The sequence below is a fragment of the Melospiza melodia genome, chromosome 4 (genome assembly GCF_035770615.1).
Source record: "Melospiza melodia melodia isolate bMelMel2 chromosome 4, bMelMel2.pri, whole genome shotgun sequence".
Taxonomy (NCBI): domain Eukaryota; kingdom Metazoa; phylum Chordata; class Aves; order Passeriformes; family Passerellidae; genus Melospiza; species Melospiza melodia.
Window position 1 is genome coordinate 7,364,941 of NC_086197.1, and position 20,764 is coordinate 7,385,704.

Sequence of the window (20,764 nt, forward strand, 5' to 3'; positions counted from 1 at the left end):
CAAAAACACTTTGCAACAGCATAAATTTAGAGAATGTTTTCATTTCTCTCTCTGTAGTCTCTAGTAACTGATGGCTTACTATTATAATATAATTATGATTTATAATTATCGACAGCTTGATGAGCTAGAAGGGATTAAAGCAAGTTTCTGCTGAACATGGTGGATTTTGGTTGGGAGATGGGGCCTGAATGTCCACCTGTCTAAACATGCTGCCACATCTCATGTTTGGTGCCTAATGCTGCCCTGGTGCAGGGCTGAGAGACCTTGTGCCAAATGCCACATTTAGGCAAACAGAGATCTCAGTTCAGCTGAAATGGGGACTCAGGGCTGCATTAACTTGAGGCGACTCATTTGGGGTGATGTGCAAGTACATGCTGAATCCTAGGTGCTAAAAACCAACCCCACTTTTTGGAAGTGTTTGAATAGGGGTTTTAGGCTGGTATTTCCATTCCTGGCACAACAAGGACTGTCCTAAATCAGAACCCATCTTTCCCTCTCTGAACAAGCCCACAGAATAAAACCAAAGGTTGCTGCAGGAGGGTTGGCAGTTTGTTTGCCTTAAGGACTCTTCCCCATACACGTGCATATGTTTATGTGCAAAATTGATGGATATTTGTTGCTCAGGTGTGGGATGCATCTCAGTGAGCACTAGGGCTAGTGGGTGACCATGCTGAGGGGATTTTGAAGGCAATCCTGAAGGTGCTGTGCATTATGTACCATTGTCATTGAGTAAGAATTTATGGATCCAGGATGAATAGAGTGACCCAGCTGCAGGGCACTGTGTTTGGGGCATTTGAAGCTGTGTGACTGCTGCCCCACATCCCCACCTTGGTTGTCCTCAGTGCTGAAGGAACAAGGGAGAAACCCCTGAGAGAAAAACTCCAGATTATTCACTGAATGACAGCATATCACCAAATAAAAGGAGAAAGCATGAAAAGCAGGTCATGCCTGTCATCCCAGTGAGAATCCCCTCTGATGCTGACAGCCCTGGTTTCATGATTTACGCAGCGGGTTCCTCTTCCTTGTGGGATAATTAACAGCCAGGCTGGGCCATGCCTGACCAGGATCCCTGCCCCAGAGGGGGGCACAGATGTACTGCCTGTGCTGGAGGAGGAGGACCCTGCCCTGGGGAAGGGTTTCCAGGTGATGCAAGGCTCTCCAGCCATGCACCAGCTTCCCTCTGCTTTGTTGGCCAGGGTGGAAGGAGGTAGGGATGTCAGACAAAAACACTGCCCCAGTGTTAATAAAACAGGTAAAGCCTTATATCTTGATGTCCACAGCTATGAGTTATGTGCATTTAAACCAGCCCTGCCACTCAATCTCTGATTTTGAGGGATTTAAAGCCAGGCCTAACTGATGCCATGACTGCACATCCTAGAGAAGAAAGGTCTTTTGAAGCAACCTTGAGCTCAGTGAGACTTCCTTCAGAAGCTGTCTTACCTTGCATTTCATCTTTACACATGGAAACACATCACCCTTGCTCTGAGAGTCAGACTCTGGTGCCCTGCACAAGGCAGGTTTTTCCATGGGGAGTGAGCTGAACTGAATAAGTCTGATCTCCTTTAGTCAGTGGTGCCATTGGTGTGAGAGGACACAGCCCTTTCCTGGTCAGCAGGCACATTTAGTGCTGGCTGCATGACCAGCCCCTCCCTGAGCAAAGGGGCTGCTTGGGTAAACTGGAAAGGTGCTGATGAAAACAGTGTTTTGGCAGAGAAAGTACCCATGAAAAATGCCCTGGAAATTTATGTTTTGCTAAGAGTCATATGTGGTTGTGAAAAAGTGGGAAAGTTCACAACAATTTATTTTGACTTTCCCTACCGATAAAGGGGCATTAATTTGCAATTTTTTTTTTTAAAGCTTAAGAAAAACATGTAATATAAAAACTGCCGTAGTCAATATATTTCAATTTTTCCAAACATTGGGTTGTGAATTTTAAAATCTGAAATGCCTTTTATCAGGCAAGGCCCAGGACTGAAACAAGGCAAGAAACCCTCAGAGAATGAGAATTTAATTTCTTCCATATCCTCTTTCCATGGCCTAATCTCATGAGGGTCAGATGTGTTTTGGGCAGACAGCACTGCTCTAGCTGTGTCTTTCCATTCTCAATTACAAATCATCTTGGCCTCAGGGTGATGCACAGCTTCCCCATTGACAGCCCAGCACGGGGCAGCTGGGATAGAAACTCACACAGGCTGAGCCAAGATCAGATTTGTTCTGCAGATTCAAGTATTTCGAAGTATATATTATTTTAATATCTAATATCTTTATCTATTATTTCAAATATCTATTATTTTACACATACTCCCTCACTCTGGGCATATTATGTATTATTATCCTTGTATAAGAAGCTGTAACAACAATAAATATAAATATAAATATAAATATAAATATAAATATAAATATAAATATAAATATAAATATAAATATAAATATAAATATAAATATAAATATAAAATATAATTTATATAGGAAGAAAACTTAAACTCTGAGCTCCAGGGCTTGATTTTTCAGCTCAGGTAGGAGATGCTGAGGATGATGGATCCAGCAGCAGGCCCTGGCTGTGTTGATGGCTGCCACGACAGGGGTGCCAGCTGCATCATTACAGCCCCCTCTGGCAGCACATCAGCTGCTGCAAGGGTGTACAGGATTAGTAATAAATCAAACACATCCTGTGAACGCTGTTGCAGGATATGATTAATTTCCCTGTATGCCAATAGCACACTGAGCCAGCTCCTCAGTTACTATAAAGCTGCCTAATTCTGGACTTTGGGATTTGGCTTGGTGTTTGCTCACTTGAGACTCACAGCCAGTTTGCCCATATCAGCATGTATTATATTGGCTTCTCTGTTCAAGGTCAGATCCTGGTAAAATCTGCAAATTACAGCTAAGGAAGTTTGCCTTGAAGCAGTGGACAGAGATTAATGAGAGTTGCTTTGCATGTGATTGCATTCCAGAAAAATATATATGATTAGTACATCCTGGGGAAAGGGAGCTTGCAGGGGTCCAAGGAAGGAATGTGAGAGTCAGAAGAGACCACAGTGGACAAAGGCACTGTACAAATGCACAGACAGAAGTAAATGACACTGGATTTCCAGTACCTCTTCCCACATGCCAGGGAAAAACTTCATGGAATAGGCTCCTCCACTTCTGCTCCTCACTCTGCTGCCTAAAAGCCCATAAATCCCTGTGCCTGTGGAAGCAGCCAACCTGACCCAGCTCTCCATCGGCCTGGCTGGTAAAAATCAGCAGTAAACTCACTCTCATCTCTCACTCCTGCAGAATTCAACCTGTTAATATTTTTGCATTTATCATCCCTCCATTCCATCTCCACACGGACTGCAGGCCTGTAAGGGCAGTGGGGTTGGTGCAGCCTAATGTAGCTGGAACATCCAGGGTGGGGAGGGGGGACATCCCAAAATCTGATGGGGAGACATCCCAATATCCTGACTGGGGAGGGAGGAGATCCCAAAATCCATCTGCAGAATGGCTGAACAAAGTTGAGGGAAAGAGCCACTCCTTGAGACCTGTGGGGTGGAAAACCTATTGTTTGGGGTGCAACTCAGTTCAGACTGTGTTTTCCTGGTGCTTGGCTTGTAATGACAGGATTATGTCCCTGCTGAATTGTTGGCCTTTACAGTGTTTAGATTTCCTGGTGGCTCCATTGTGAAGGGCCCCATTCACTCAGGAGTGTTTACCCAGCTGCAGGAGCTCCTCCAGAGCTGGACATAGCACCATGGATTGTGGGAAAGAAAAAAGCAATGAGCTCAAGAAGAGTAAGAAAGCTAAGAAGAAATCATGCTGGAAATGCTGTATTTGCTGTGGGGTGGCTGTCTGCATGACAGGCCTCATTCCATGGGTGGCATGGGTGCTCTTACTGGGATCACTGCACGCAGGGGCTTTACATCACCTTTTTCAGGACAAAACCATCTTGGTGGCCCCAACAAATGTGCTAATTTTTTTCTTGCACTCCAGTGATTTAGTAGATTTTAGCAGCTGAAAGAAAGGCAGCATTGGTGTTCGTGTTCTCATCCAGTCTTTAGTGAAAGTCAGGGAAGGGATGTCAGTTTAAGAATGTCATCTCAGGTTGCTTGGTGTGCAAGCAAGAGTCTGTCCATCAACTAGGGAAGATTTAGCTGAGGACCAGGAGAGAGCCTGAATATCCTTTCTCTGGAGTACAAAAAGGGAGGACAAACAGGCTACCCTAACCTTAACCCTAACCCTGACCCTAACTCTAACCTTACACACACCCACCCTGCCGCTGACACAGAACACAGAGCACAGAGAGTGGGCCCAGGCTCTTCCACCCCACTGTAATTCACACAAACACTTAGGGCAGAATGTGTGCAGGAGCCCTGCATGTGGATGGAGCCTTGCAGGGAGGTGCAGAGCTCTTGTGCTGCCTCCCACCAGCTCTTGTGCTGCCCACCCACACGTGGAGACTGAGCGGAGCCTTTTAGCCCTGGCTCCAGAACGTGTGTAAATGAGGAGAAGGAATCAAATTCTTTCAAGCACATCTGCTTGGATCATGGGTAAACCTGTGGGCTGGAATGTGGGGAAATTCAACAGAACTGGATTTCTTCGAGTTCACTTTGCTGTATGCAATCCCACCTCTGCCAAAAGGTGACAGAATTCCCATCTCGATGCTGGGCTTGTCTCAGAGAGAGAAACACCACCACTGTACAGTAACTGCTTTCTCTAAAAAGAGAGCAAGGGAGAGGAGCAGCAATAATAATAAAAAAAGGGCAAAGACACTCAGCCTCTAAGGCTTATAAAAAGCAGCTTAGCCTTCAATAAGCAATTCTTTGAAAAGAAATTAATGGAAAAGGTTACAAGCCGGCTCTTGTGCAGAGCCTGTCACACTGCTCTTTCACATCGTTTCTACAAATGGAACAAGTTTGTGGCATTTCTTTTCATTTCAGATGCCCTGAAAGGCTGCATTACTCACTGGACCCTGCATTTTTCCCTTCCCTGCTTGCAACAATGCACTGAGGAATTCCTCGTGGGTGATTCAGTGGGAGATGCGCGCTGAGCCCAACCTGCATGCCCCACACAGCCAACAAATCAGCACCCACTGCTGCCTCTGGTGGGACACAAGGAACCCTGCCCATCCAACCCCTGCTTTGCAGAAAAGAAACAACGAAAAAGTGGAAAAAATCAGCAGCTCCTGGATTGGTGCTGTCCCTCCACTGCCAGAGATGGTCACGGATGTGGCGCAGTTGGGAAATCGGATTAAGGATGGGATTGGGAAATGGACCCTGAACTTTGCAAACATGGGATTGCCCTTCTCATGCAGCCAGGCTCTGTCACTAGGTGGTACTGTGCATCACAGCTTCCTGCCTTCTCCTAATTCCTCTCTCCTCTGTCCATCCCCTGGGTTAGATGTTTTACTGGTAAATATCATGTTTTGTTGTTCAAGTCCTCTCACTGCTTCTCACTTTACAGGTTTTATTGTTGAATACAATGAAAGACTCTGATTCAGCAAATACTTGGGGTTGGTGCCTGGCTTGAGTTTCTGCTGTCAAACACCACCTGTTTAAGGCTGCCTTGTGAAGCCATTTAGTGGTAGGTTATGAAACCTTTCAGGTACAGATGCTCAGGCTCATGAAAGGGAAGGAAAACACAAAGAAACCAGGAATGGTTCTATGAAAACAGGGAAAGAAATAGGATCTCTAATTTTTTTTTTTTTTTTTTTTTTTTTTTTTTTTTTTTTTTTTTTTTTTGGTGACAAGACCCCTTATCAGTCCTATCACTGCCTGAAAAAGGACAACAGAGAGATTTGCTGGATTTCCACTGTGCTCCTTTGGTTTTCTGGCAATTATCCAAGTTCAAGGGATTTGAAAGAACCTGGAAAAGGGGATATTTCTTGCTTGTGCAAGAAAGTCTGAGCAGCCCAGCATAGCAGGACCACATAATACACCTACCCTTGCTTCCACACCAGGTCCTGCTGTACATGCTAGTTAATCCAGCTCTGCCTCCTGATTTGTGGTCTCAGCTCTGCACAGCACCTTTGCTCCTGTCAGCCCATGGTGTGGAAGCTGTCCCTTGCATTTGCAAGATGAAGGCCCATGACTGCACTGGCTGCATGAATTTGGTGCTGAAGGATGGTGGCCTCTCTCATGAGGAGTTCATTATGCACAGTGCAGCTTTTGTAGCTTGGCTGAAGTCTCTTGTCAAGTGCACTTTTATAAACTCAGATTGTCCCAAAGCAATTCTGGACAACAGAGGAGGAAACAGACACACAGATATCACAGGTCTTGCAAGATCCCAAGATGCTGCAGAGTCCTTGGCAGAGCTGGCTGCAGAGCCCAGTGTCCTTGTCCCAGGCCAGGACAATGGATCAGAGGCAAATTTCTCCTTTTAAATTAACATTGCTATTCATGTCTTTCCTTCAAATATGAAGCAGCTTATTTATCACTTCCCAGCATTCAGCTGAGAAGCTGAATAAGCCCCAAAATCCTCCCTATTCCACAGCAGAACAACTGTTGATTTGAGATCCAGCTTTGTCCCAGTCTGACTCCAGATTCCACATGGCTCTCACAGTACTAATTTAAAACTCCTTTTTTAAAAAATTAGCTATGAAAACTGTCAAATGATAGTGATTCTGCAGATTTCCCAAACTGCCAAACAGCCCAGCAAAATCCTTTTGGAGTATTTTTTCCTGAGTGTGCTTCATTTTGCATGAAGACTTTCTGGGTATTTTAAAATGAAAGGATGAGTATATTGATGGGTGATCAAAATGAGGTCAGTGATGACTAACAGAGGAGCCTTCTTCAAATAGCTGGTCCCATGCTGCACAGCTGCTGCACTACAATGCTCAATCACTCAGCTGCTCTCACTCCTGGGTGCACCATGGGCTTGTGAAGCAGCACTTGGCACCCTGAGCTGCATTTGGGTTGTGCCTCAGAGGAGGTTGGGAGCAGTGTCACCTGCAAGCACTTTAATTTGCTTATGAACATGAGATAGGGTGCAGCTCCTGGCAAGAACAGGCAGAGCAAAAAATACTGGAAAGCAAGAGGACAAATAGCAGATCTGCCTGAATCTGTAAGAGGGCAGATATTTGGTATTTCAATGGCACTGCAGCTCTCCAAGGCTGCAGGTTTGTCATCCCTTTGGGTCTGTCACCCTGCTCTGGTCTCATACCTGCTACTCAAACAGCAGCCTGGCTGCACCAAAGCAAATAGTGGCTGAGAATGAAAGAGGAAAGCACATCCCATGAAAAGATGCATGTGAGTAGAAAGGTTTGGAGAAGACCTTTCCTTTGAAAAAACCTTTGGAGAAAATCCCAAGAGGCCATCCAAATATACTCATCCCTAAAACACAACAAACTTGTGAGACACGGGAGCAAATGCCCCACAGAGAAAACTCATGACTACTCTGTATTAATATCAATTAATCCCTGGAGACCTGCAAGGTGTCTGGAGCCCTGTTAGAGGAGATGGGGACTCTTGAATGAATTCCAGGATAATGAGATCCACTGAGAGTTGGGTGAGTGAAATGAAAAGGGATGTGGTAAACCAGCGTTATCAGCTTTGACAGAAATTAACTCTGCCTACCCTTGACCATTCACAAACCATTTCAGCACTATTCCCTCCTGCACTTCCCTTGGCCAGGTTTCATTTAATTCCAACCCTCCCAAGCCTGATACAAGAGGGAGGGGAAGCTCTAATGGTTATCATGTCTTTCCCATCTACAGCTAATGGTTAAGACATTATCCATGTTTACTAATAAATGAGAGACACTGGCCTAGGCTGAAGGTGAAGTGGGTGGAAGATGGTCCTGGGCAATCCTAGACCTCTGCAGGGCAAATGGATTCATCTCTCCTGGTCACCCCCAGCTACTGGTAGGAAAGAGTTTATGTATGAACTTCTTGCTTTATGTATGAAGTGTAAGATGAGATGGATCAGAGGAATGAGTTTGTGCTTGTTAAACCATCCGTGGGTAAGGATGTGATTACCTTTGCTATTGTACATTCTCCCACTCATGATGGCAGTGGATTATTCCTTGGAGCCAGTGTTGATAACCAGCACCCAACAGAATGCCAAGGCTTAATTTCTTCTGGCTGTTTCTGTGGTCACAGGGGGATCATCCTCATGGCTTATCCTTGCAATGCAGCTTGAAGGGCAGCACTTGAACCTGAGGCTTTCACATCAAGATCACCCAACCAACCCCTTGAGGGTGTAAGCAGTGCAAGGACAGCATCTCCAGGCTGGGATGCCTCTGAAGCCTTTTGCTGAGGCTGGATAATGAAAGCCATGGATGGGAAGGGCTTTGGCCAGGATGTCCCTGCACAAAAGGCTCCTCATCCATTCCAGGACATCCAGGCACTGTGGTGTACAACAACATAAGGAAAAAGCCCCCTCCCAGGTTGCACAGACTATGGCTGTTTACACTGGCTCTTTCACAGGAATTTGGGATCTCAGCTCTGCGCTATATTTAGGCTGCAAAACTGCTGATATTTTTTTCGTTGTTGGCCTTTGACACACAAGTGTATTTTCTGAGAGGAAAAATTTCAGCTCTTGACTAAGTGGTGGGAAAATACAGCCCCCAGAAATGTTAAATTTTCTAAAACTGGAGCCAGGAGTTAGGAGCTGACAGGGGGAGTTTACATTATAAATACAGTCTGCTGGCTGAGCCAAATGTTTAAGGCAGCCGAGTGTCAGAGACCCACGGTCTGGGCTAGCAGGACTCAGCTGGCTCCTGACACTTGGGACATCCTGATTATTTACATTTCAGCTTTTACCATAAGAGGAAGGAGAGCTGTTAAGAGCTGATTATCGTGGGATGAAGAGGAAAGAAGTTGAAACTGGGACACAGTCCGTTAGTGAAACGTTGTCTGCAAAGCAACAACTTGTGTTTAGAATAAAAAAGAAGAAAAAAGTTCCACTTCCAGATTCCCGGTCTGAGTGTGCATCCAAGGGGAAAAGATCTCTGTGAAAATGGCTTGAATGAAAGAATCCCTTTGTAGGAGGTTATGACTGATAAATTACAAGAATGTTTGTGATATGATATAATAGTGGCAATTAAAAGACATTTCAGATGACACATGCCTGAGAATATGCGATGCGCTGAACTTCCCAGAACCTCTCTTTTCTGAGATGAACACTAGCTCTATTCTCACTTTAATTAGAAATTACCCAACTCCTGTGCTGTTTATTCCCCTTCCTCCTTCACTACCCCCTCATCCCAGTGGCTGCTCTGATATAATTTGTCTGGCACAAACAGTTCCTCATTTGCAGTCTGGTTTTGAAAAGCCCCCGATTGATCACCTGAGGATTTGCAAAGCCCAGCTCAGCCTGTAGCCCTGATGATACTCAAAGTTGTTGTCTCAGCTGTGTCTGTGCTCATGAGGACCTGCATGACTCCAGGCTGCCCTGGCTGTGGGGTTCTGAAGAATATTAAAAAAAAACATTAAAAAAAAGAAGAAAAAGCAGAGGTCAACCCAAGTACAGCAACTTACAGTAACATAAAGATTCCCAGCCCTCAATCAGGTCTCTCTTCATCATGATCTGCCTCTTTATGGGCATGGAAGTGACAGTACAACTGTGCTAAGCCCCTGAACACAGAGGGGTTAAGATCAGGCCTCGTGGAAGTGGAGCAAAGCAGGTTTGCAGTGGCTGTAAACCCCACATTCCTGCCCTCCTGAGCTTTATGAGAGCCCCTCAAACCCCAGTGCTCAGCAGCTCCAGCAGCACAGTGACAGTGAGGTTGGTGAGGAACTGCACACAACGTTGCAGGTTATGCAATGCTGTAGGCATGGGGTGACTCCTGCCAGGTCCTGGACAGACTTTAATCCCCATTGGGGGGTAGATGGAAGTTCAGAGCATGGAGGAATTTGACCTTGGATAACTTTTTGTGGCTGGGCCTTAGCGCTGGCTGCCATGCAGGTCTCTTCTCCAGGAGCAGGGGACAGGACTGGCCTGAAACTGCACTTTGTCAGCTGTTTTGGAGTCTCAGGGGACTCACATGGTTAAAAAAAGGCACCTCCTGGACTGAAAGGAGAGGAAGGAAAAAAGGCAGGGTTTGAAATTCCATGTTTCCCTCCAGCTTGGGCTCATAAGATTCAAATTTAGGAAAACAACAACCCTCCTCTGCTGTGAGGTCACTTTAACACATGCAGTGCATAGGAGATTTAAATGGAGATTCTTACAGATGAATCAAAAGGAGTGGACACTAGAAATCTGAAATTTATATTTAAGCCTAAGAAGTAATTAATGTGCAAATGTTGCCTGTAGCCACTTGTGAGTGTCAAAGGTGCACAGGTTTATCCTCCTCCATCCAACCTGGAAGGACAGAAGGACAAAGGAAAGGCAAGCCATCCCTCATCTTCAGTGCCCTCTGGTACTTACACTTGGGCGGCATTCAGTGCCTTTGTCCTGTTCTTTTTTTGCTTTCACAAAAGAGGCATCTTTGGATGTTGGAACTCAGCACATCCCTCTGGGTGTCCAGAGTTGCTGGACCCCTGCCAGGGGGCTCAGAGACCCTGGCACACAGCCCAGAACACCTGTGGGTTTGATTATGACCCGTGGAGCAAATTACCAGCTTTGTATGAAGACCTGAAAGCCACAGAAGTTTAAATAGTGTAATAATAAAATTATCACTAAGTGAAAAAGTACATTTTGGGGTTTTTAGAATAGGGGTTTTGGGGACAAGGTGGAGGGACTTGGGTGTGTCCAGCCTTTCTTCTTCTTCTTCTCTACCTCCATCTTCTGCTGTGATGTTGGCACTTTGGGATTGGTTTAGAGTAGAAACTCACTGTCCAACATGGGTGATAGGTATTGGAAAATAATTGTAAACATGTTATATGTAGTTTGTAGTATAAAGAGATAACACCACCCTGGGGCAGGCAGAGTGCCTCTGTCTGTCCTGCTGAGCGCACCTCAGCTGGACAGGAGAAAAACTTTTATAGATAAGATACAATGAACAACCCTGAGACTGAGAACTGAAGAGCTCCAACTCATTCTTCGAACACGCGGGCTGAAACAGAGACTTTGCACATGGTCTTGGGGCTGCAATAAACTGCAAACTCCTGAGATTTGGAGCACCTAATTTGGCCTGTTTTCCCCCCAAAACTCCCATGGCTAAGAGCTCGTGTTTCTCTCTAAACAATTGGGTGCTGTTGGCTGGGTGTGAAGAGCACAGAGGATTCATGGCAGCCTCTTGGGTGCAGCTGCAGACACAGGCAGGGCAGGATGGGCTCAGTGGCCCCAGCCAGCCCCACCTTTGCTCCAGGAGAACATCTGAAGGAAATGGATTTCCATTGCACAAGAACTCTGGTGGGGCCTCAAAGGCATGTTGCAGACAGTGAAGGAAAAAGCCTTTTTCCCCCATGATCATCTTCTCTTGTGCAAGAGCAGACACATGTGGAAGCCTGATGGGGCTGGACCTGTTCTGGGGCTACTCTGAGCTGTATGTTCAAGAAGGATTTCTCTTTGAGGCAGAAGGGGTGGAACCAAACAAAAATGCTGCTGGCAAAACTCCCTGCTGTTCTCAATTACTTTAGAGGTTTGAAGTGCTCAAAAACGTCTCTCTGGGGAAGCCAAGCTCTTTACCAAAAGCAGGTTCCTGGGGGCCTGTCCCAGTACAGAGCATGTTGTGTGTGGTAACTCCAGCAGCCAAAGCTTGATGACTCAAGCAGGATTGCTGGGCACTGTCCTGACAGTTGCTGACCTTCCTGCAGGCTTCCAGAATTTTCCACCCAGGCCTTGGATGATGTGTATTTAATCAGAACAGCATGACTGAGCTGCAGGTCACAGGACTGTGGGTGTTTAATGCTTGAGCATGCAGTTGGGTTTAGCAGTCTCAGCTCTTTCTGCTCTCCACACAAAGGGCTTGGCACTTCTAGAGAATGACTTGCACAAGATGCCTATCTTGGAAGGAATCAGCATGGATGAATTACCTAATTTATGAGAAAAAAAGAAAGATGCATACCATCTCATGATTCTAGACACTGAGCAGAAAATAGCTAAGCCTAGGAAGAAGCAGTTCAGACCTGGCCTCTGCAAATCCAGGGGATCAAAAAATGCTTCCCTTGCTTTGCTGCAAGATGTAGGGGGATAGAACATAAGTAAATAAAGGAAGTATAGAATGTAATCTTATCCCCTAAAGAGTTGCAGCTGAGCTAATTATTAAAGATTAGGAGCAGGCCTGATTTTAACAGGCCACACCTGTAACCAATGAGAAGAGTGCTATAAAAGAGTGGATTGGTGGTTGAGGGGAACTGTGAGGACAAGGAAGAGTCAGTGCCTGGAGGAGCTGCCAACAAGAAACATCAAGGCAGTATGAAACTCTAGCAATATGGAACCCTTGTAATGTAATGACAATAGAACTGTTATAATATAATGACAACAGAAAGATGTGGGTTTTTTTTTTTAATTATAAGTAGGGTGAACTGCTGGAGATTGTCTCACAGCTGAGACAGTTTGTATTCCCTGTGGAGAGCACAGTTTCCATCCCTTGCAGACTAAAGCAAAGATGGTGCAGGAACACCCAAGTCACTGGTGGTGACTTCAAGAGAGCTCAGCCTTGGGACAGACTCAGATCCAGCCTAGGTACAATTCAGCATTGCTTGTGTCTGCTCAAGCTGGTGGCCTCTATAAGCTGCACGGGCAATTGTAGCTATGATATTTTCTGAAAAATCCTTTCTTTAGGATTTTTTCTCTTGAGAAGCCTGAAGAACAAAATGTAAACAATGATTATCTGCTGCTGTAAAATGCAACAAGTAGATCTGTGATTGGTCTCATGTGGTTGTTTCTAATTAATGGCCAATCACAGTCAGCTGGCTCGGACTCTGTCCGAGACAGAAGCTTTTGTTATCATTCTATTCTTTTTCTATTCTTAGCTAGCCTCCTGATGAAATCTTTTCTTCAATTCTTTTAGTATAGTTTTATTATTTTATGATATATATCATATTAAACCTTCTGAAACATAGAGTCAGATTCTCATCTCTTCCCTCAACTTGAGACCCCTGTGAACACTGTCACAGGCAACCCTAACCCATTTATTAGTGGGGTGGATTTAACACCATGAAGGGCTTTTCCCATGTCCCAAACAGGGCCAGCCAGACTCCTGTGAACAGCCTGGAATTGGGGTTGAGTGCTTCCCACAGGGAGGCAGGTTGGAGGAATTCACAGGGCAGCAAAGCAAGGCCAAGTACACCTCCTCTTTTGAGACTGCTGTATTTATTGAACAAAATAAAGCTCAGTCATGAGACTGCACCACTCAGTCTCCTCCTATTATCCATAAAAGTTCATGTAAAGGCGCATAGGAAGGTCAGTGTTGGTTTAAGGTCCCCCTCATTTTCTAGCAGCACTGGATGATCTACAGCCCATGGAAAACACCAGAGGGTTGTGTTAATAATTAGTGAGCACAAGCCCCAGCCTGGTGCAGGTCCTTGTTGGCCCCCAAGGGGCTGTGGCAGTGGCACAGATCCTACCAGATTGTCCCAGCCCTTCCCAGCCCTCAAAGGCAGGGGAAATCTGTATCAAATGCTGGAGGCAACTTTACAGTGTGCTATAAAAATACCTGGGGGTGGGAATTTATTGAGCACTCTTGTGCTTTTCTCATAGACAACATGAATGGAAATGCCTTGAGGTTTCCCCACAAGCTCTTTTATTTTTTCCCCTGTCTGTTGGATATGATTTCTGGCAAAAATGAATTGTTAGCATTTGCATTCCCCTCCTCTTGCTGTCTAAACCTCTTTGCTCTGCCTGTAATGAAGATGGGGTGAGAAACTCTGCAAGCCACAAGTTCCAGAGCTGCCTTTGGAAACACAATGAGGCTCATTAGGCCTTTCTGCAGCTCTGGGTGGATGCCTGTTTTCCCCTCTCTCTTTTTTTTTTTTTTTTGGTGTAATTTTTGTTAGTTGTTAATGCATTGGGTGTTTTCATTGCTCTCCCTTTTATTTTATTTTTTTTCCAAAGAGAAGCAGTTCAAATCTCATAAATGCTGAAATATGTAGCAATAAAGTTTGAGAAGTCTCCAGGGCAGCTCCAGAGACTGTGGGCTAGATCAGCAAAGAGTGTTGGGGAAAAGAAGTTGTAGTTGCCTCCCCACAAAAGTGGGAATTGGGCAAACTGGAGGCCTGGAGCCCCCTGAACCCCAGCTGCACTGGGCAGGACAAAGTGAGGATGGCATGAGAACAGTGGCCAGCAAAGAGCCCTTCATGCTCAGCTCCATGGGGCACCAGTGCCCACCTCCACCACTGGGCTCATGAATCAGCAGCCCCACTGAAACCCCTCTGCCCAGCACCACAAGAGAAAGGATCTGGATTTGCTGTCTTTGAGGGAGTCAGAAACAGCCCTAGGTAGAACCTGAGACCTGAAAAAAGCCCCATGCTCTCTACTTTAGCTAGTTAGCTAACTAAAGTGAATTTTGCTGGCTCTTTTCCCCTGCCCACCCATCACTCCCACATGCCTAATCCCCCATTTCCTCAGCCTTCATCCTGCTGGAGCTGATTAGATTAATGGGAAATGTTAATATGTCAGGCCTGGAAGGAAAGCAAAGAGCTGGTTGTGTTTGAATTCCACATTAATCTACTTGGTGATGAAGCTATAAATCAAAACCTGGAAATTTTGCCAATCTGAAATGATGTGTTTAACATTTCAGCCCTTTCCTTCCTCCCTCTTGCCCAAAATTGCTTTGCACAGCCTTTTACAGCTGCAATGCTGCTTTTCCTCCTGAATCTTTAACTGTGCTTAAATACAAGATGTCTTCAAGGCAACCAGGTGAAGAATGATGCTGAAACAAGAACAGAATTTCCAAACTGCTCCTTTCTGAGGAGGAAGCCCATGTTTGTTCATAAGGTACATGGGGTTGTAGGGATGCCTCAGATCCACCATGAAGTGGAAAGAGTCTGTCCCTGTTTTGATGCCCTACCCAGCAGGGCACCAGGAAAACCCCAGGTGAATGGGATGCACCAGGAAAACCCCAGGTGAATGGGGAGAAACCCCAGAACCCTCCAGGTCAACTTCTGAGTGCCCATGGCAGCTGGGGGGAAAAACCATTAGCACCCCATGGCCAGCAGTGTGAATTCTGTGGGAAGCACACCTGAGCTGCTTTCTCCTCAGGAAAAATTATAGGATCTGGACAGTAGAATCACAGAATGGTTGGAAGGAGGCTCACAGATCCTCGAGTTCCAACCCGTCTGCCATGGGCAGGGACACCTCCCACCAGCCCAGGTTGCTCTGAGTCCATCCAGCCTGGCCTCAAACGCTTCCAGGGATGGGGCATCCTCAGCTTCTCTGGGCAATCTGTTCCACTGTCTCACTAGTGAAGAATTAATTCCTAATGTACAACAATTTATTCCTAATAGCCAAAATTAAACCTATTGCTAAAGTATAGGATATTCCATGAATTTCCATATCTGCCAGCACAGCAAAAGCTCTTTTCTCTTCCTCATGTTAGATTAGCACCCAGATAATCTACAAAATTTTACAATCCAAAAATCTACAATCCAAAATTCTACATCCCACCTCCTTCCTTAATTCCACTGTCTGTAACTGGACATCTAGGGAGCTGTGAGGAATTGCAGACAATTCTGCACTTGTGCCCATGACCTGAAGGAATTTAATCTGATTCTGCCTCGGTTTCTATAGCAGTAAAATTACTTAACTGTCTTTCCAAGCACTTGGTGGGGAAGAATCAGTGTGTAAAAAGTGCACATTGTCTACAGAGAGTGAGGAATTAAATGACTGTGAGTGGTTTCCTTGAGAGATGGCTCTGCATCCACTGATCTGCCTCTGACTTGGTAGGAGCAGTTGGTGGGATTTTAAACAGTTGAGACACATGAACACATTTTTACTGTAGATGTAGGTCCTGCATTGCCTAATGTTCTTTGACATTGCACAGGCATAGCTGGGAAACTAAAACATTTGTTGATGGATTTGGAGATTAAATAAATAGTGAATTATCTTCAGGATGTTAAAATGCAGCACTGACTGCTTATCCCATAATAATAAGCCAGCCCTCCCCCAGCACTTCTTGAAATGTATTTCTGCAAAAGCAGGCACTGTGTTGGTTCACAGAGCCATTTGTTTAGTAGGTCAGAGCAGTCAGACATCTGGGCATTGGTAAAAATGCATCCAGCAGCTCGGTGACATCTTGCACAACTGACTGTCTGAGAGCCCTGCCTGGAAGTTTATTATTTGTTCATCCCCTTTTTCAAATGAATTCCAATCATGCAGTCAGACAACCACACAGTGGATCACAAAAAACCCAATTAAAATATAGCCAAGCGTTCATTAAAATTAAAATGTAACAACTAGTGAATATTAGCCCCACTGAAAGCAGATCAAGGCAAGAGGTTTGTTTCAGACTGGGCAGACAAATGTGTCCCTGGGAATCACAGCAAACTTGGGGGAGGATTTATTTGCCAGGAGAGAAATGCAGTCTGAGACAGATGATGGTGTTCTTCAGGGTACCAAAGGCCTCCAGCTCTCAGCACTGCTCAGATGGCCTGAGTACCAAAGCATTGCTCACAGGCACTGAAAAATGGAGTCACTCAGCATCCCTGAGACTAATACAGTCTGGAGACCAAGAATGAAGGAACCATTTTTTGATTGTTTTAACCTATTTTGTAACAACTGCTGCCCAGAGTGCAGCTTGAGCAAGTCCAGACTTCCAATTGCTGTGTCAGACTGGATTTGAACACTGAAATGTTTCAGATCCCACTGTAACAACTGCAGCCAGCATCACCCCAAAACTGCTGTTTCACCTAAAGCATGGATGCTGATTTTCTGAGAGCAAAGTAAAGTCTCTCATCATAAATAAGGGAATTGCACTGATTATGTTGATGGCTGGAGCTTGTTTTTTTTCCAAGAACCCACTGTATTGGTAGTGAATATCTACACTCTGGACAATATTGTCTTTGTTTTTATGTATTTTGTAGATGGGACAGTAGAAGGCAATTGGCAAGCTTTGGGATATTTGCATGGTGAAGACAACAGACTAGAGCAAGGACACAAAAAAATTATCTCAGTCAGAGCCATATCTGAACAATCTTGATCCTCACTGGTGCAGGAGCTGAGCTCTCCCCAGTTTTGGGTGCCCAGAACCTGGCTGTGTGCTCCACTGCTCTGCTGCCCCCAGCCCTGTTTCACCAAAAGGCACCAGAACCAGAGATGCACTGAGATGGGATTAACCCAAATCAAAACACAAACCATACTTTACAGAGTATGAAAAAGCATGGCTGAATTTTACAAAGTTGACTAATGTTTCTCTTTAATGTTTCTTTTTAGGGTTTTTCTGGTCCTGCTTCCAGGCAGAAGTCCTACACTGCTCTGCCTTGCTCTCAAGGTGCAGCAGCAACAGGGCTTAATATATAGTAACCACAAAAACTAGCACAGTCAAGAGCTTATTTGCTCATCTAAATAATCAGCAGTGGAAGAAGTTTCTGTCTCTGGGAAGTGATTAAACTGTCAGGCTTTCTGTCCAAGCAATACTCTGCTAAAATACCCTGCCAGCATTTAAATTGGACGATGCTGGCTACTGGGGGAAATGCTTTTAGGATTAATATCCATAAGAGTAGCGTTAGCTACCAGCTCATGCTGGCTGCTAATAACAATGCTGCTGGTGGAACTGCACAGTGATGAGCTATGAGATGCTTTTTCCAACAAACCTCCACCCAGCAGCAATTCTCCTGGTACCTGACCCAGCATTTCAGATCCTCTCCAAAGAACTGCAAGCTCATGGGCATTGACAAATAAAGTGACGTGGTTTTACTGAGCTTTTGCAGATGTTCACAGATTCTGTCTGAGAAACAAACAACTATCCAAGTCCATCCTGACCTGTGAGTGCATTTCAGGCTGCATTAATGCTTGTTTGGATGGGAAGAGAGGCACCTTTGCTGGTCCCATTCCCTTGGTGACTCTGGCAAAGGGGAATAATATACCAGGATTGTGATGAAATGCCATGGGGAATGTCTCAAGGCATGTGCATTTTGCAATGGAAAAACTGCACTTGTGGATTGGTCAGTGCTCACAGCAACATAAATCTGCTGGGAGAACACCAATCCTAGGAGTCCTCACAGGCAGAGGCACCCCCTGATGCATGGAGCAGAGGGTGGGATGCATTATCAGTGATCAGAACATGGACATGTCTGGAAACCAGCTCCTTAGTTTTTGAGGATGATTTTACATAATGGGGAGTAAAAATGAGGTTCAGCATTGAGCCCTTTTGCTTCTCCCTCCTCTTTCCCAAGCCCATGTGAGCTGATTCGGTTCAGGTTGAGGTTCCTAAGACAAGCTGCAGAGAGAGGGTGGGTCAGCCCCACACCACAGCAGCCTCTGCACACACTAAGCCCTGGGTTCAGCTCAGCCAAGAGCCAGCAGAGCCCAGGGAGGGCAGCGTGGTTCACTTGGAGCCATCCCAGTGGGGCATCTCAGGGGGGTTTCAAAGCCAAGCCCTGGGTAATGGGTTTGTGTTACTGGCTGTGGGTATCTTCTGGAACAAATAAATGCTTAAAATAAAAATGCTGCCCATGCTTGCTGAACTCCAAAGACCATAAAATCTATTCCTGAAGTCTGCTGAAACCAGAGCATGATTTGAATCTGGTTCAAAGTTTGCTGAAATTACTAAGAGCCCTGCCCTGGTCTCCCTCTTACCAACACACAAAATTTCTACAGGCTTTTAATCTGTTGCCTTCTGTATGACTTGGCTTCACACATGGAGACTTCCAAAGCACAGGAAAAGCAAAATACCAAGTAAATGGGAGTAGCAGAAAATCCATTTTCCAAATGCAAATACCAATCAGTCACTCCCGCGTCCGGCATTAGATAAATCTGTGGAGATGATAAATATCATAATGGGCTTGTCCCCACAGCAGAATAAACCTCTAGCCCCAGTTGTCTAAGGCTGATTTAAAAAGCAGACAAGCTGTTGGGTTTACACTGCAGCCTGGACTCACCTATGGACTGGAATGAGTTGCTTTTCAAAGTGACATTCAGGACTGGCTCCTTCTGTGCTGTGCAGTTTGTTTAACCCAGTTTAATCAGTCTCAGAAACACACACAGTTTATTAGGGCTGTGTCACTATACCTCAAGCTGTAAGCAATTAATGTAACTCTACAGAGAAGCCAGTTGTCCAAGCCCCAAAGCTCTCTGTACCACATAAACCATACATCAAGCAAACCAGAAACTTTAGGCAATCAGATGCCTGGGACTTTGCAAGATGAAGCAGTCAGAAGGCATTGCACAAGTCACTTAGTGGTAATTAGTTATACTACAGTTGAAAACCCTCTGCAAATGCCCATTTTCCACAGATTAGATGCCTTTAGGCACCCTTTCCTCTGGGTAAAATATAAATTATTCCTGTGCAGCTGTAGGGACAGCCTTAGGATGCAGAAAAACTAAGGTTGCACTTATGAACATAAAGTTGAAGGAAAGGGGATATAGCAGATTGAACATTAATTTGCTTTCACTTATTCCCCCCCTGCTCTGTGGGAAGCAGAGTTGGGAGCTGTGTTCCACCATAGGAGACCCCATCACCATCCTCCAAACCAAAATATTTCTCCTGCCACACCTCCCCTGCCCACAGCATCCCCTCTGTCCCAGAGCGTTGGCAGGAACAGGACAGGACCCTGTGAGACTCCCAGGGGTTCTCCCCTCTTGCAGCACTGAGGTTTGGGGGTCTGGCCTGGTGTTTGTTCCCCTACCTGATAAAGGTCTCTGGAGATGCACCATGGCTTCAGCATGAGCTGCAGCAGCCTCGGGTTCCCCACGCGGCAGCTGCGCAGCGCGCGGGACGTCAGGCTCCACACCAGGCTGTCCCAGCTGTAGAGCAGATCCTCAAAGCCAAAGAGCACAGCAGCCATGCCAGCTCCCTGGGTGAATCACCCCAGAGCCCCTGCTCGAGGCAACCAGATAATCCCAAGGCGCCTTGTGAGCGGCGGGGTTAAAGAGTCACTGAAATTTCCATCAAAGAAGGAGAACGAAAAGCAAGGAGAAAAAAAAAAAAAACAACAAAACCAAACCACCAAACCACCAAAGCAAAACGGACAACAAAAACCAGCAGCCAAAATAAACTGTTTGGGGATGTGTCTTTCTCCCTTTGCACACGCCCTTCAGGATGTGGTTTCTCCCTCTGTGGATCTTCTCAGAGCCAGTCCTGCTGCCCCCAAGGATGAGCAGGGAAGAGGTGAAAACACCTCTCCTGCCTTAGGAAGGCATTTGCACATCCCTTGCAAAGGACTTCTTGGTAACACTGCATCACTCCCCAGCTCTCTGCTGCAGACCCGAGAAGCAAACTCAGATCCAAAGTCATCACTTTGCATGCTCAGTCCTGGGACTCCATCCAGAGGGGAGAAAAAAGCTGCTCACTCTCCGTCTGCCAGCATTCCCAAGACATTCCACTATTGGGCTTAACTCTTTCAAACACTCCCAAAGAGCATCTGAGAAGGCAGTTCTGCCACATGCAACATTTCATCCTTTTGTTTTTGTGTGTTAACTCACCCCTGCACAGTTACACTCCACTCTTTTTCCCACCCAGCTGTCTTTTCTGGAGCCTTTTTATGTTTTGAACTCGTAAGGGAACTTAATATTTACATGAGAGTTATGCAACAGTCTGCAAAGCACCTTATTTATCCAAGGGGTGATATTTTTGAAAGTTGATGGCCTTTTAATATCAGTCTGATTCAGCTGATGTGGAGATATTTTTAACCCTTGGTTAGCTCACATTCATAAGGGTTGATCTCATCTGAACAAGCCCAGGAGGAAGTTCCAGAAGAACAGGATGCCAAAACACCCTTTTTGGTCTATGGATACAAAGATTC

At 45.5% G+C, this 20,764-nt stretch overlaps 1 protein-coding gene across 5 annotated transcripts in view; it reads right to left on the minus strand.

Annotated features, from left to right (window-relative positions):
- The window catches only part of FRMD4A (FERM domain containing 4A), a 372,584-nt gene that overhangs the window by 162,076 nt on the left and 189,744 nt on the right, over nucleotides 1–20,764 (minus strand). For 2 of the 5 annotated variants that reach the window (XM_063153749.1, XM_063153750.1), the window contains exon 1: nucleotides 19,649–20,196. The exons of the other annotated variants lie outside the window; for them this stretch is intronic. In XM_063153749.1, the coding sequence (XP_063009819.1) occupies nucleotides 19,649–19,807 (159 nt within the window). In that variant the 5' untranslated portion in view covers nucleotides 19,808–20,196. Of the gene's footprint in view, nucleotides 1–19,648; nucleotides 20,197–20,764 lie in introns of those variants that run through there. 5 annotated transcript variants of the gene reach the window in all.